General features: G+C 33.3%; 1 protein-coding gene across 1 annotated transcript in view; it reads left to right on the plus strand.

Annotated features, from left to right (window-relative positions):
• Positions 1–17,995, plus strand: part of REV3L (REV3 like, DNA directed polymerase zeta catalytic subunit) — a gene marked incomplete at both ends in the record, with an annotated part of 133,730 nt that overhangs the window by 107,703 nt on the left and 8,032 nt on the right. Inside the window, 7 exons of the mRNA XM_084228856.1 lie at positions 3,380–3,498; positions 5,848–5,989; positions 7,293–7,537; positions 8,719–8,827; positions 10,585–10,791; positions 13,489–13,598; positions 16,644–16,758. Coding sequence (XP_084084982.1) covers positions 3,380–3,498; positions 5,848–5,989; positions 7,293–7,537; positions 8,719–8,827; positions 10,585–10,791; positions 13,489–13,598; positions 16,644–16,758 — 1,047 coding nt within the window. The remainder of the gene's footprint in view (positions 1–3,379; positions 3,499–5,847; positions 5,990–7,292; positions 7,538–8,718; positions 8,828–10,584; positions 10,792–13,488; positions 13,599–16,643; positions 16,759–17,995) is intronic.

Below are 17,995 nucleotides of genomic sequence, written 5' to 3' on the forward strand. Positions count from 1 at the left end.
TAAAATATTGAACAAAAGCAATCAGATAAAAAATAGTGCTTATTAGATTGGGTTATGAACAGAGGGAAGTCCATAGGGAAGAGACAGCCATCTACAAACTGAGGAGAGAGGCCTCAGAAGAAATCAGCCCTGCTGACCTTGATCTAGGAATTTTAGCCTCCAGAATTGGGGAGGGGTGGATTCTGTTATTTCAGCTATCACCCCCCCAAAAAAAAATTATAGTACATATTAAATGATTCCATTTATATGAATTTTAAAAATAGCCAAGATTAATCCATGGTGATTAACGTTGGAGAGTATTAGGTGGGAAGGAGCACAACGGAGCCTTCAGTTCCTCAGAAATCTGTACTTTCATATAGATGTGGATACATGGATTGTATACATACATAAAAATTCTTGAGTAATTCATTTTTAAATTTGTGTACATTTCTTTATATATATAAAGTACATGCCGATCATAAAAGCTTTATGGAGAAATGAACAATTGAGGGAATAAAGTGATGGCTGAGACAGCAAATAGGTGCTTACTTACTGTCTCCTTCCATTTTTCTTTTCTTTTTTATATATTTTATTTTAATTTTTTTGCATCATCTTTCATTTTTGCATAATGTGTGCTTTTTCATCTTGGTTATAATCCCTATACAATTCCCACCCACCCTTATTTTGACCATAATCCCTCCTACCCCCCCCCCAACCCTCCCGTAGTGTCTCTCTGGCTTATAGTTGCTTATTGATTTTGATTTTTAATTTATTATAATTAGTCTTTCTCCTCCATTTTTCTTTTCATCTTTATTTTTTCTGTTCCCCTATACTAACACTCTAACCATGTCCCTCAGTTCTGGGTTTGTTTCTTAAGTGATTAGCCACTGTGATTTGCATATTAACTTGATAAATGTAAAAGTATTACCATAATAGCTCCATTAGCCCAGTCCTTTATATAATAAATGGACAAGTACTGTAACATTTTTCATTTATATGCTTTCTGATTGTGATCTATGTAGTACTAAATAAGCAATTTTCAACTTACTCAGATTTTTCCCTTAAAACAAGTAACAAGCTCCTGATTCATATTTCTAGATTCATACTTCAGTTTCTAAACCACTCTAAAGATTACGACTTTCTGAAGATGAATCATCTTAATTTAGAATTCATTTTTCCTTCTTTTAATTTTACTCATAGCTGATGTTACAGCTATGCATGTTTATGCTTTTGTGATAGCAAGAAATCCAAAGTAGAATACTTGTTTTTAAGGTTATATTTGTCTAATCTAAATTCAATATATGAATTGTTTTCTTTGGAATAAAATCAACCGAGAACATAGATCTGCCATATTCCTCAGATATTGGAACCAATTATTTTATTACTTTATTTCAGTTTAAATTCACCCAATTGAAATCTCAGAATCCCCTAGTGAAAACTTACAAGTAAACTTGTATGCAAACTCAAAATTTGCCTCTATGAGAGAACTATAGGACAAGGTGATCTTTTCTGTAGAAGTTTTATTGAGGGTTTGTTTTAATGAAGATATATACTCTGACAGAAGTTTAGATTTGGTCTTAAGTGCTATACTCTGTATTTAGGTAATCATGTAACTACCTGAGATCAGATGTTTGACTCTGTTTTCTATAAAACTTAGTGGAAATTAAAAAAAAAAAATATTCGGGCATCCCTGGTGGCGCAAAGGGTTAAGCACAGCACTATGAAGCTATCCGCAGCCTCTGCAGTGCAAGTTCGATCCCTGGCTGGCCAGGGAGCTACCCACAGGATGCCACAGACCTCTCCTGCTGCTCCCCTCAGCAATGTGTTTCTGTCAGTCTGCCTGTTCTGTTCCCTGCTCTGTCTCTGATGAATCCTCTCACCCCCCACACCTCTGGCCTGTACCCCAGTTCTTGCATGCAAAAATAAATCTTTAAAAAAATATATTCATTAACAAAATAGAAAAGTCATTCAGATTTGGGGATCGGTAATAAAATGAGTCATTTTTGAGAGAACAGGCCAGCGCTGATTTTTTAAAAAGAAATGGTAATTTACTTCAGAATTAATGGATTAATGCCTACTTCATACTGACTCTAGAATTGAATTCCAAGGTTTAAAACTATACATACATCTCTGTATGTGTAAGAACATACATACACACACTTTGAGTGAAGTATGCTATATTCCGTTCTTTTGTTTTAGGTTGGCTGATAGAAACTGTAGATAACTATCAGTTTGGGTCTCTGTACTAAGATAAACACAAAAATTCCTGTTTTGTCTTATATTTATAGAAATGGAAAACAAAATATTTAAAAATATATAAATGTGAAATGCTATTTGAACTATTTCTCAGAATCCCAATTGATCTAAGAGTGGGAACTGCTCGTTACTTAATTTCCATATTGAAATACCTGCCATTGTCTAGATTGCTTATGTCCTGGAGGTATTTCTGAGAGATTATCTAGCTGGAACTATGTTTTGTGAATTTGATAATTTTTCAGCATTCTTTTCTGACTAACACAGCTTTTGCCTATGTAGTCTGAAGCTAGGAAGACGTTTCTACCATTTCCTTTTAATCTTTCTTTTTTGTTTTTTTGGTGGCTTTTTGGAATGAAATTAAATAACTTCACGTTATTATTGTATTGGGTCTTAGTACTGATGTAATTGTTGAGCAGGATGAATGCCTGCCTTTAACTAGATAACTCATCCTTGAATCTGTGGGATCCTGTTAATCATAATCAACATGTCATCACGAACCAAAAAGTAAGTGTAAAAAGAATAAAAATGTAAAGTGTTTAACAATACTTGTATCAGTCAGTATTTGTAATGTCAGAGTATAAAAAAGTGGTAAGAATTGGGATCTCTCAAATAAGTATGACATGACCAAGTTGACTCTGATCAGGTCTAGTTTTTTCCCATTGAACATTAAATTTATTATGAACATTTCTGTCCAGTAGACTATGTACAGTTTTCAGTTAAGATTCAGTTGTAACACAGATCACTTTTACAAATAGCTTTCATATATATTATGAAAAATTTTAATATTTGGGTACTTTTAAAACCAACCTCCCCAGTGGCGCAGCGGTTGAGCGCTGGGTGGCGAAGCTGCCCGCGGCCTGTGCGGCACCGGTTCAATCCACAGCTGCTCCCCGGCCACCGGAGGAGGGTCCCACATGGCACGCAGACCTCTCCTGCCGCCCGCTGCTCCCCTCAGCAGTGTACTTCAGTCCCTTTGCCTGCTCTGCTCCCGGCTCTGGCTCTGGTGAATTCTCTCACCCTCCAGAGCTTCTAACTGTACCCAGTGCTTGTATAAATAAATAAATAAATCTTTTTAAAAAAAGAAACAAATTAGCACATAAATGCAAGCATTATTATAATGGTGTTTGCTTTTTTTTTTTTTTAGGTGGCTCTAACTAACTATACCTTTGAAAATGTGAGCTTCCATGTTCTTCATCAGCGTTTTCCCCTCTTTACCTTTCGCGTCTTGTCAGATTGGTTTGATAACAAGACAGATCTATACAGGTAACATTTTTTGGCTCTGAGGCAGATGTCTCTTTCAAAATTGATATTATTGGAGTATAATTTATATTCATTAAAATGCATGCATTCAAAGTGTATATTATGTAATGACTTTGAAAAATATATGTGCCATATAACCACTACCCTAACCAAGACAACATTTCAAACACTCAGAAAATTTCCTCATACTGACTTTGTAATCACCCTATCTATCCTTTAACTACCTGGGTACTTAAGAATTGGATTTCTATTAATACAGCTTAGTGTCGCCAGTTGCAGAACTTCATATAAATAGAATTGTTTACAATCTGCTTGTGTCTGACTTCTTTCCAGAAACTCAGCATGTTAGTTTTTGAGATTCACCCTAATTGTTGCATAAACTAGTAGTTTAATTTTTGTTACTAGTTAGTATTTAAATGTATGGCTGTACCACAATTTATTTATCTAGTTACCTGTTGATGTATAATTTGGTTGTTTCTAGTCAAGGCTTTTATGAATAAAACTATGCAAGTATTTATGTGAACATTTATTTTTCTAAGAGTGAAATTACCTAATCATAGGGTTAATGTGTTTGCATTTTAAGGAACTGCTACACTATTTTCTTTGACTACGCTTCTAGTCCAAGTCAGCTGATAACAATTTTTCTGTCTTTATCTGAAAATGCCTTTATTTCACCCTTAGGTTGTGGGGTGTGTTTTTAAGTTTTTGTTAATTTTTTTTTCTTACATCTTTGTAGTCCCCATAGTTCTCCTGCCACCATATTCCCATGTGTTCTTCCCTCCCCTGTTTTGTCCCTCCCTCTCCCCCTCCCTTGCTGTTTGCCTCGGATCTGTGGTCAGCTTGCTAGTTTTGACTTTTTCTTGACCTTTTGTTTGGTTTCTCTCTATATTCCACATATAAGTGAGACCATCTAATATTTATCTTTTTCTTTCTGACTTATTTCAGCTAGCATAATCCCTTCCAGCTCCGTCCATGTTACCCCAAATGGCATGGTTTTTCTTTTTTTGATTGTTGAGTAATATTTCATTGTGAAAATATACCGCAATTTCTTGAATTGCCATTCATATATTTTGGGGCATTTGTCACCCTTAGTATGATATTTTTACTAATTTGGGGGCTGAAGGGGTTGTTTTCCCTGTCACCTATTCCCCTCTGCATTCCCCCATTCTACTTAACAGCTTTCAAGGGGTTAGTTTATCTGACCCTTTAATTTGTTTCTCTACTTTCCTCCTTTATAAGTGACACCACCTGGTATTAGACAATTTTAAGTTTAAATTTGTCAGTTCTTAACCAAGAAAGTAAGTCATAGTTTTTGATTTACATTTCCTTTTTGAAATGTTTTAAGGAAACGTACAGTATGCAGATATATAGTAAATTAACTCAAAAAAATGGGAACTTGTTAGTTAAGGATTTCTTGCATTAAATATGACTATTATTTGGTTTTATAATCCCAGATTGGGTCTCTGGAAGTTCTTAATGAGTCACATTCCCAAGGTTTTGGTGTTTGGGATTCATTTAGAACAGTTTTTCCATAAAACATTATGTCTCATGATTAGATTCTCAAATCAAAGCTCTTTGTAACCAATAGAGAACGCATAATACCATACTGATTTCATCTAATTCAAGGAATAGTTATTGACTATTCCGATTTCTGAACTAGGAACTATCTTGAAAATAGAGGGTTAAGGAAGTAGTTCAAGAAGATGATACGGGACATTTTCTTCTCCATTTCCTGGGTGTAGAGCCAATCTATGTAAAAAGTTCAGAATAAGTGAGTTTGTACTTGGAATTTCTTATATATGTATATTTTTTGTACCATCTTCCAAGATACCCTACCTGTAAAATACTCTGTCTTTCAAGATGCTGCTCTAAGTTCAGCCTTTCATACCTACCTAGGCCTATTCTGAGTACCTCATGCTTTATATTTCCCTTCCTCTTTGCCAAATGAAAACTTTTATTTACTTGAGTTTTACAAAGAATTAGGAGTGTGGCATAAATCCTTTAACAAGAACAAAATTACCCAAGAAAAAATTTAACTTGTCATGCTAGGTTTATTTTTTTAAGACCACAGTTACCCATTGTAATAAAATTTTAAAAATCAAACAAAATATTGAATTATCCTTAGTCTTACTATAATATTACAAGTACTATTTTAAAACTTTGCATAATTCACTATGGTTTAGGTACTCAAAATACCTGAAATTTTCTTAACTACTTTGTTAAAGACTCACATTATACCTCCTTCTTGTAACCTCACTTTTATTATGTATTTTTTAACAGAATGTAAACAGAACTAGTTTCAAGTGTTCAAAATTTTCCCTAATGTTCATAACATGGATTCTTATTTAACAGATGGAAAATGGTTGATCATTATGTTAGCCGTGTTCGTGGAAATCTCCAAATGTTAGAACAGCTGGACCTGATTGGGAAAACCAGTGAAATGGCTAGGCTGTTTGGTATTCAGTTTTTACATGTACTGACAAGGGGTTCACAGGTAGGAAATCTATATTCTTGCGCACTTGAAAGTTCTGTGTGAATGATATTCTTACCTTTGAGATGCTTGATTCTTTGAACTTTATCTGGTACCAAGTAATCATTAATTTAGCATTTTATTTTCTCAGTACCAGCTTTCTGGGCACTGCTAAGTTGTTTATGGTATTTAAGAAAGTAAATGTCTGTGCTCTTAGGATGATATTTAAAGTTATTGAATATTGTCAGCGTGAGTAGGGATGCCTTGAAAACCCCATAGAAAAATGAAGAAACAAAAACTAAGAATTTGGGAATCAATAAAAAAGTAGACTATAAATCACTTTTTAAAAATATTAAAGAAAAATGAGTATTTAGAAACTGATTCATACCTTTCTAACTTTCCAAGGATAGAATGAGAAGTTTTACAAATGACTTACTGAAAATAATTTCATGCACTCATTCAACAAATATTTGTATACCTATAGTATGTTAAATAATGCCTTCAGTGTGCTAGGCATCTGAGGTACTACATTAAATCACTCAGGTTCCTTAACCTCATAAAAAAAAATTTTATTACTCTATATGTGTAATTTTTTTCCAATCTATAAATTCAACAAATATCTAAATACTTTGGTAGTACCTGTTTATTTAATTCTATTGCACATAAGCTATGTATTTGTTTATTTCTCAACAAGTTTTAAAAACTATTTGAGCTGGCTTATAAAAGGCAAAGATACTTTAAAAAACTATGAAAACATTTCAGTGAACCCATACTGGTTCTTGTGAGTGCTTTCTTTTTCTAATACCCCAAACCATCTGTTTAATAGTGATAATTATAAACAGTAATTGCTATATTCAGTTTTGCAAGGCACCAGTATTGATTACCTTTAAATTCTGGGATCCTAATATTTTAGAATAACATTTATTCTCTAATTTTCACAAATAAATTTGTCAAAGATTATTGCCCAACTTTTTAAATGAAATTGTCAAATGATATAGCTGTCTCTTCTGTATCTGCTTATGATGTTATCTCACTGTATTCAGAGATAAAAAGAAATTCAGTTGGTCTACTCAAAATTGACTATATTGTATAAGTTATTTGACACATTTTGTGGTATTTATAAACATTATAGGACTAGGAAAAGTCTTACAAATGTCCCCTTCAAGCACATGAAAATTTACTAAACCATTTCGGTATTAGTCATGAGAAAGTCATGCAGCCTATTTTGAAGAGCAGACATTTCCCAAATGATTATCTCATATTCAAAAGACGAGTATATTTATATTTCAACTGTTTCTTCTTCCTACCTTCACCTCTCTACTTGCAGTACCGTGTGGAGTCAATGATGCTGCGTATAGCCAAACCAATGAACTATATTCCTGTGACACCTAGTGTACAGCAGAGATCCCAGATGAGAGCCCTACAATGTGTTCCCCTAATTATGGAGCCTGAATCTCGCTTTTATAGCAACTCTGTTCTTGTTTTGGATTTTCAGTCACTATATCCTTCTATTGTGATTGCATATAACTACTGTTTTTCCACTTGTCTTGGCCATGTGGAGAACTTGGGAAAGTAAGTTTTTTTCATATTTACCATTATGTTTTGTGCTTTGTACTTCCTACTAAAAGTTAACTTTGTTGAGTATCTCTTTGCACTTGAGACTGTTCTCACAAGCAAGATGAATGAATGAATGAATGAATGAATAATAGATGAATAGCCTGTACCACAGCTAATCTGTTCATTGTGGTTAACTTACTAATTGACAAGGATCACCATATGATTAATTCAGCATCATGGATGGATGACTCTAGAAGACTGAACAGATCAGCTTCACAACATCTGCTTCACTTGCCATATGTATCCTAGTTTTTTCTTAAATGAGTCATCTTTAATTTGTTCATATAAGTCACTTTACAATGGAATAGTTTCAGAATTAAACTTTCAAAAAATTTTTTATTTTTTACATCATTGTTCATTTTTAAACAATATTTGCTTCCCCCTCCTCAGGTGTAGTCCCCATAGAATTTCCTTCACCAGTGCACCCGTACACCCTCACCACAACCCCCTGTGCTCCTCCCTCCTTCCCTCTGATCCCTCTCTCTCCTCCTCCCCTGCAGGATGTCTCTGGTTTATAATTGTTTTTTTTTTTGTTTTGTTGTGTTTTGTATTGTTACTATTTTTTTAACTCTAGTTATTGCCTCCTCTTGACTTTTCTTAGAAATAAGACTTTTTAAAGATAAATTATTAAATGTCAGGTTTCACTTACCTATATGTCAATCAAATTTTATAAACTGAATGAGAATAACATTTTTGCTACTCAAAGGAGTTGATAATTCTCTCATTAGAAGAAATGTTGTACATTTAAGACCAAGTTTTATAGTTTTTATCTAGAGTACACTTATTCCTTTATAAAAAGTATTCATGGAAATAGTATTGATAATTCTTTTTATTAAAAACAGAAATTTGAAAACTTTATTTGCAGTCCTTTAAGAACTAAATGGCTGTTTGGCATTTCAGTATAGTTTTTACCAAAAATTTTAGAATGCTGCCATTTTTTAAATGTTTCTTTGAATAAGTTATGAATATTATTTGAACTGCTTTTTTGAAATTAGACAAACATTAATAGGTACATAAATTCATGTTTATATGTCTGAAAATGAGTTTCTTATGGAATTAGAAAGATTCTTAAAATTGCCAGAAGCCTCTATTCTATGATTTGGGAAACATTTGCTTGATGTTTTCTTTCTTAACAGGTATGATGAGTTCAAATTTGGCTGTACCTCTCTAAGAGTACCTCCAGATTTACTTTACCAAATTAGGCATGACATCACAGTGTCCCCCAATGGAGTAGCTTTTGTCAAGGTAATACTCTCTTGTAAATAAAAGGTATCAACTATGACTTGACTTTTGGAAAGCTGCTGGTTTTGATGTTATTGGCATGTAATACAAACAAAACAAGCTTGCTTGAATATATTAACTCAGAAAGTCAAGAAATATCTTAAATCATTTTCTTAAAGTTATCTTGTTTTGTGTGAATTAAGATTTAAAATCTTTTAAATTTTAGCTTTTAATGAAATATTGAATGAAACAAATGTATATGTATCCCTTCCACCCTCTATTAGAATGTGGCAGACTTAAATAGCTATTTAATGATAATAGATTATCAACTAAGAAATATTTAAATTTAATGAGTAAACTATACTAATTAATCTTCTACACAATCAACTTATTAGTTGATTATCTTAGAAATAATACTTTGATATATTTATTGAGTGCATTTTAAAGAAGGTATCCAAACTAACAATAGGGTTCCTTTTTCTCAATCTCCCTTCAGAGAGACTGAGGAAAGTCTCATAAATGAATTAAAAATAAGCAGGACCTATTTAAGAGATTGTATTACCTTTCATATGCCAACTTCATTCCTTTTCTATTTCCTTAGCAGTAGGTCTGTACTAGAATCATGGGGTAGTGGTTGATGGTAGGGTAGACCCCAGTAGCCCTCAAATTCATTCTGGTGTACTATAAGTAAATGCTGGGTTAAAAAGAGTACTCTAAATTAATGAGGAAAAATTTTACCAGAGTTCACAATAGATTCCTTTTTGGAAAATATTAATGATATGTGTTACAGAAACTTTATGACTGCTTCAAAAAGTAGACAGAATGAATTAAGAGGCTAGAATACATTTTCATTGTCACATACCTCTCATCTTATTATATTATCTCCCTTTAACATCATTTTTAAAACTTTCATCTACATTTTGACCCAATATTTAAAGCTTAATGAAAATGAGATTTTTTTTTAATACTCAGGACTGTAATTATCCTATATATGTATATAGGTTTTAATTGTTCGATCCAACATGCATTACCTTGCACGTGTCTGTGAATCATCAAAGTTAATACTGTTTTGTGGTTTTCATTCCTATTGGAGTTCTTATAAATTCTCCCTAGTCTTGATTAATACAAATGATATATATATATATATTTTTTTTTTGGCATCAACAAATTTTATCACCTCACTATTCATCCCCTCTTCCAGATTGCTAATAAATATAGGCCGGAGGGGATGGCTTAGTGGTCTAAGCATCAGATTTGAAATACCTAGAGTCCTTGGAACTACAGGTTTGAATGTCAGCAGAGTCAACCCAGCTCATCATTCTTCCAAGGTAGATAAATGGAGTTCCATGCAGATTACTGTGTGGGGTCATTAGGATGACATCTTTTAAAACTGAGGTTTGTTATGAGTTAATACAACTCCTGTGTGTCTTTCTGAAAGAGTGGGGCTTTGGATCAAAATTTTGAACAAAATTTCCCTCTGAACTTGTTGTATGGTCCCTTATGCACTAGTTGACATTCTCCTCCCTGGAGGTCTCTGAACTCACATAGTACTGCTGCGTTAGATGTCTAATCATTGCAGGAATCGTTTAGGAAAAAAAACCCTTCAAAAGAAAGAAAATGTGATGATTTTGGATTGAAGGCCACTGATCCTGTGGCTAATCTATTATTAGTATGTTTCAGTTCATGACAGTTGGCCATTGTTATACTTTGTACTTCCTTCTTAATTTTCTAAATCTATAAAGTTTGAGGATTTTAAACATTCTATTTTTCCTTTTTGATAGCCTTCAGTAAGAAAAGGTGTGCTACCAAGAATGCTCGAAGAAATTTTGAAGACTAGACTCATGGTGAAGCAGTCAATGAAAGCTTACAAGCAAGACAGAGCCCTTTCACGAATGCTCGATGCACGTCAGCTGGGACTTAAGCTTATAGCAAATGTCACTTTTGGTTATACAGCTGCTAATTTTTCTGGAAGAATGCCATGCATTGAGGTAAGTGATAAAAATCTGTAGTATTTTCAAGAGAAACTAAAGCAATGTTAAATGGATACCTGCTCATTAAAACATTTTGCTTTGTGTTGAAACTTTGAGAAAAACTTCACCAGTTTTTCTGGTGAAGTTTTTCTCAAACTGGGACTGATAGATATACACACCCTTAAGGATCTGTGGGTTTTCTCAGTGAGAATGCTTTGTGTCTTTATTTCAATGTTTATTTTAAAAATTAGCATACACAATTCTACATAATCTGGGTAACCATATTGTAACCAACTATTAGTATGAGATTGCAGCGCCATCTTTATCGCAGTGTTTACAACAACCTTTGTACTAAATCATTTCTTTTAATATATTGATAGAAGTCTGATTATAGTTAGTCTGACTTCTCCAAATGTCCAAATGATACAAATCATTCTATATTTACTAGTGTACCAGTAAATATAAAGAAAAATCTTTTGCATTAGTAGTTGCAATTGAAAGATACTTTTTGTAGAAATTAACTTTTTATTATTTAAATTAGGACATTGACATCAATACAATATAATGTGACAAAATAATATAATTTACTAGTGATGAAAAGAGAGTCGACTTGTTTGGTTGATGATCTTTGCATTTGATAAATACCTAGAAGTGGAATTGCTTTATCATATGGTAGTTCTAGTTTTAATTTTTTGGGAACTTCCATATTTTCCATACTCTATATATATTATATATACATACATACTATATATACACACACACATACAAAAAAATTTACATACCCTCCTACAGTGCACAAATGTGCCCCTTTTTCAACATACTTGCCAATATATCTTTATTTTTTTTTTCAGAAAACTTTTACCATAAATATTTTTCTTAGAACTTTTCAGGATGCCCAACTATGCTTAAAGTGTAAGACCAGTTATTTTTCTTTTTGAATCCAATTTCTTAGTCTTATAATGGAACAGTTTTTCAAATTAGGAACCATGACACAAAATAGCCGAATCATTTTTAATTATCACTCCTTCCATTATTACCCTCATCCTCCACCTCATGTCACTGAATCCTTCACATTGTGTAGTCTTTGAGAACAGTTGCAAGAGTTTTGACTCTTCCAAATGTAATTTAAACGAGTCACAAATTTAGGATCAGTATGTGTTGTATTTATTTGTATGTATATCAAAAACATATTTAACTGATACTAGGTGGCTTTCTAGCTATTTGCCTTCATATACTTTAAAGTGTATCATGTTTGCAAGTAGCAAGACAACAAATTGAACGTTTTATTCAATGTGGTTCACATTCTCAAGGTTTTCTAATGTACTTTTATCTCAACAGAATTCATGATCTTAATTTAAAACTCAAATTGAGTTCCTGTTACCATTTTTTTTATTCCTCTGTTCATATACTTAATATTTCCTTTCTAAAGCACCTTTAGATACTATTCAATCCTGTATTTAGTTCAGGTAGTTCAAATCATACAGTAAAAGGATCATAATAATTTGTCTAATAAAGAAAAAATCTTTCTTAATTTTAAATAAATGTTCCATTTATGCTAAAGGGCAATTTTCTCCACTCTTAGCTTTAATATGTTTAGTAAATGAAGTGCTTTACTAGTCTTTATAATTAGCTTGTTTCTGATGTGTCAAGAGCTACCTTCCTTTTATCAGTCAATTTATGTGATGATCATTATTAAAACCCATTAATCCCTAGTGGCGCGGGGGCTAAGTCTCAGCACTATCAAGCGATCACCAGCCACTGTAGCATGAGTTCAATCCCTGGCCAGGGAGCTAATAACCCACATGGCACAGCAGACCTCTCCTGTCTCCCCTGCTGCTCCCCTCAGCAGTGTATTTCAGTGGATCCGCCTGTTCTACTCCCCACTTTCTCTGATGAATCCTTTCATCCCCCTGCACCTCTGGCCTAGACCCTAGTATGCATAAATAAATAAAATATATCTCTTTTTTTAAAAATCAACAATGAAAAAACCTTTGCTAGATATTTATCTTCTTTCCTAATTTAAATACTGATTTTCATTATATAGTTATAACATTTTTTATATTTAGTATTAATGTAAAAGTTATATATAACCACTCACTGAGATTTAAATTTAGCATTAACTTTAATGCTATTGAAAGTATTATACTGTTTCGGGCCTCCCCGGTGGCGCAGCGGTTGAGCGCTGGTTCGATCCCCGGCTGCTCCCCGGCCACCGGAGGAGGATCCCACATGGTGCGCAGACCTCTCCTGCCGCCCGCTGCTCCCCTCAGCAGTGTGCTTCAGTCCTTCTGCCTGCTCTGCTCCCCACCCTGGCTCTGGTGAATTCTCTCACCCTCCCGCGCCTCTGACTGTACCCAGTGCATGTATAAACAAAACAAACAAACAAACATAATAAATAAAAACATGCCTCTATTTAAAAAAAAAAAAAAGAAAAGAAAAGAAAGTATTATACTGTTTCAACAGAAAAATTTTGAAAGAGATACATATATACACAGAATAATTTCCTGCCTAATTGGTTATAAAGGTATATAAGAAACAAGTTTTAAAGAAATGACTTATTCTTGAGTACTTGTAGAAGGAATGACAGTGATAGCTATTTTGGTTATGTTCTTCATGTTTCATTTTAGAAATATTTAGTCATTAAATACTGTATATTAAAGTATTGATTTTACTAAGCTATGTTAAGAAATTATTTCAATGTGTTTGCACCAACAGGTTGGCGATAGTATTATTCACAAAGCCAGAGAGACTTTGGAACGAGCTATTAAACTGGTGAATGATACCAAGAAATGGGGTGCTAGGGTTGTATATGGTGATACTGACAGGTAATGAACTTTGTTTTGTTTCAACATTTGAAATGGCTTAAAGGCAATCCTCCTAAAAGTAGGCTTCCTTTCCAGTCCTTAAGATCTCATGATCATAGTTACCCAGGTCCTGATTTACCAGGTACATGATCTTAGGAAACAGAAAATGTGTCCTGAGACAGACTAAAGATTTCCCGTGATATCTTTCTAGATAGTGGAGTAGATAGTCATCTGTAATCTAATTGTATATGCGGGTATTTATAGATACAGCTTTTAAATGTGAATAATTCCGCATACAGCTGCAGCTCTCTGAATTTAAATGGACATCTTAAAATAATCATAATGTTTTTGAAAAGTTACCAAAGCTATGAGTGGTTAGCTTTTTTACTTGGCCCCAAAATTTACTGACCTTTCACAAAAAGTACATATAGGCAAATACTGTTTTCCATTTGATTCCAGAGGGCTGGAATCTATCTGAAGCCTACCATCCATGAATTGACAAAGGACAGGACTGCCTTTGAATCCTAAATTAATAACCTCAGCCTACTTGCTTGTGTTACTACTCAGGGCCCAGTTATTTATGTAGCAACTAATTTGAATTACATAAAAATTCTCCTACACTATAGGTATTATCCAAATTTCTTAGTCTGTTTTTTTTTTTTAAATAATAAAGGCTGGAATCATGTTGTCATCATGCTATAAGCACTTGCCTTGGGAACTCTGATCACTTAATAGTCCAGTGGAGCAGTAATAGATAATGCTTCTAATCATTAAAAATAACTTCGAAGTAATCTTTAAACAGCATTTAATCTTCTCTTCTTAAGTGCACATAGAATCAGCATAATCATGTTAATCCTGACGTACCTTTACCTCAGTATAGTAGCTGTTTCATTGCCAACAGGTGGGGATAGTTTCAAGCTATCCAATTATCCAGTTTCTGCTTCATCAAAGCCACAACTCAGTTTGGGTCTGTAACAACACTTTCTGAGTAGTCTAGCAAATTTACTAGAACATAGTTTTGTACCTTGCCAGCAAAGCTCACAAAATAGGGAAGAGGAGGATGTTAAATGTTTAAATTGTTAAGTTTAATTCAGAGTGTATTAACAACCGACACAGAGTCAGAAGTTTTGGGCATGATTCTGATTGTAGTTTTGTTACTTAACCTCTAAGATCCCTACGAATTCAAACCAAATAACACACTCTCAGAAAGTCAGAGCTGGGAAAGGACTTGAAGTCAGTAGTAAAAGCAAATTCCCCTAGGATAAGAAACTTGCCAATCACCCATTTATATAAAATTGAGAAAACAAAACTAATCTATAATAACTGAAAGCAGGTCATGTGTCCCTCAAACTGGAAGTAGAATGGAGAATTATGACAAAGAAGTACAAGAAAACTTTGAAAAGGCAGGTGATGATTTATAACTTGATTCTAGTGATAGCTACTAGGGCTATCACAGACTTAGTGGCTTACACAACAGAAATTTTCTCATGCTTTAGGAGGATGTAAGTCTAAAATCAAGGTGCTGGTTTAGTTTCTCCTAAAACCTCTTTCATTTGCAAATAGCTGCCCTTGATGTGTCACATGGCCTTTCCTCTATGCATTCGCATCCCTGGTATTTTATACATCCAAATTTCCTCCATTTAAAAGGACATTGGTCAGATTAGATTCACCCTAACCCTAAAAATAAATTGTGATGTAATTTTAATTTGATTATCTCTTTAAAGGCCCTGACTCCAAATACAATCACATTCTGAGGTACTGAGGGTTACTACTTAATTTTAAGCAGACACAGTTCAGTCCATAGCAATGAACTTATTACACATTTGTCAAAATTCATGCAACTATACAATTAAAATATATGTTATATATGCAAATTACATATCAGTAAAGTTTATTCCAACTGAGTCTTATTTTTAAAATAAAGTCTGAGTCTAAAAATACTATAAAAAGCTTCAAGTAGTATAAAGTATAACCTAGCTAAAAGGTATAATTAGACCTGTTTGTTCTGCCTTAGTGAATGTTAAAATTAATTCAGATTAAAACTAAGTAAAATTGAATAAATATGCCTTTTATTGAGCTTTTTTTTAATCAGGCTCTAAGACAAGTACTGTCTCCAGTACTGCCAGAGAAAGCTGTTCCAAGTAATCCATCCAAAAGAGATTTAAAGTTCAATATTAAAGTATTTAAGTAGGGTAGAAACAAGAATCTTAAAGTCATGTGTCAAGATAATGCTTCAAGATAATGTCTAGTTCTATTAATGCCTTTCCACCATTAAAGTGTATCTCCAATTATAATCTCTAAAATTTTTATTAGGAAAAAAAAGTCCACTACTTTTTGTTTTATCAGTTATTTTTGAGTACTTTCTGTAAATAATTTTTATCTATATGAAAAATTCCTCCCTCTGAATCTGTATAATTGTTGGTAGAACTGTACATCAGAAATATCTTTCTGGACTTCAGTTTGACAGTATCTTAAAAAAATATTTTTTGTAAATGTATTCACTGTAATTCTACTTCTAAGAATTTATTGTAAGGCTGTATAATTGGAGTTGTGCCAAAGGTTTATAGTATAATCCTATCATTTAGAAAAAGATAATAGATGGGTCTTTTCTTTGTACCTTTTTGAGCTTTCTCATTTATATTAGGATAACTTACACTGCAAAATCTGTGTTTTCTTCAGTTGAATGGTTCTGGAAGGAAATTTCCTCACCTCCACTTTTTTTATAATCACATCTTTTATTTCATATTTGATGTAATTGTGTGTCATAAAATGCCCTGTAGTCTAGGGATGACCGAGGACCTTGTTGCCAGCTGTGCTAGCTAAGCTGGTCTGTAGCTAAATTAGAAATACTGGGTTTCTTAAAGATCTGTAATAAGATATGCCATAAGTATACAAGGAAAGGTGATAGAACAAGAAAGCTTAGATACAAAGTAACTTAATAAAGAAGAATAAGAGGAGCGAGAAGTTTCTTTGGTATTAGATAGAATGTTAGCCAGAGAACTTATGCTGGAATTTTTTTTGTTACAATCACTTCCTCATTACCCTGTCCATTTTTAATCCTTTTAGTATGTTTGTTCTACTGAAAGGCGCCACTAAGGAGCAGTCTTTTAAGATTGGTCAGGAAATTGCTGAAGCTGTAACTGCTACCAATCCTAAACCAGTGAAATTGAAGTTTGAAAAGGTAAGAAATGTAATACTAATAATCACTTATCACATTCACATACCTTGTAGAAGTTTCTGACTTGTTCAATACATTTTCAGAATCAGTAATAATATTCCGCTTTTTAAAAAGTGTTTAAAATACTTTCCCCCGGGCCTCCCCGGTGGCGCAGCAGGTTGAGCGCAGCCTCTGCAGCGCCGGTTCGATTCCCGGCTGGCCAAGGAGAATCCCACATGGCGAGGTAGACCTCTCCTGCTGCTCCCCTCAGCAGTGCTTTTGATCCATCTGCCTGTTCTGCTCCCCGCTCTGTCTCTGGTGAATCCTCTCACCCTCCCACGACTCTGGCCTGTACCCCAGCTCTTGTATAAATAAAAATAAATCTTAAAAAAAAAATTTCCCCCCAAATCACGCTCATTGAAAAATATATGCATATGGGATTATACAATTATTATACTATTTATAAGAAAATTATGACTCCTTTTAATACCTTTATGCTAACACCTTTTGTATATTTTGAAAATCAAAATATTTTTCTAATGAAATAAAATAACAGCAATAATGATTTTGGGCTGCTGAAAAAGTAAATATTTCCCCTTAAGTTTTAAATCATTGACTTTAAACAAATCTTTTTAATATTTAAAGCCTTAATTTTTTCTCAAAATTCTATATTAGCAACAAATTTTGCTGCCTTGTTTTTTCATTATTCTTCATTGACTTCAAGTAATGACCATATTTAGAAATAATGTTGTTTAACTTCCAAACATTTAGAGATTTTCCAGAAATGTTTTGTTACTATTTTTTAATTAAATTCCACTGTGGTCAGAGAACATGGTCTGTATGATTTTGTTGCCTTTATATTTTTTTAATTTGTGTTTGGTTCAGCATATGGTCTGTTTTAGTAAATGCACCATAAAATCTTGAAAAGCCTTGCATATTCTGGTTATTGAGCATTGTCCATAAATGTTACTTAAGTGAATGGATAGTGTTATTGAAGTCTCTGTTCTTAATGATTTGCTCCCTGTTACTGAGAGGTGCTAACATCTCCAAGTATAATTATAGCTTTACCTCTTTCTGTCTTAAAGTTCTACACATTTAGAAGTATCTGTTTTCTTGACAAATTGATACTTACCTCTTTGTTTAGACTACTGTTTATAACATATAGTTTTTCCCATTTTTTATTTTTAACTCTTGTATGTCCTTATAATTTAAAAGGATTTCTAGTAGATAGCTTTGTTACCTTCTGCCCTTTAATTGGATT

Source organism: Talpa europaea (genome assembly GCF_964194135.1).
Source record: "Talpa europaea genome assembly, chromosome: 2".
Taxonomy (NCBI): Eukaryota; Metazoa; Chordata; class Mammalia; order Eulipotyphla; family Talpidae; genus Talpa; species Talpa europaea.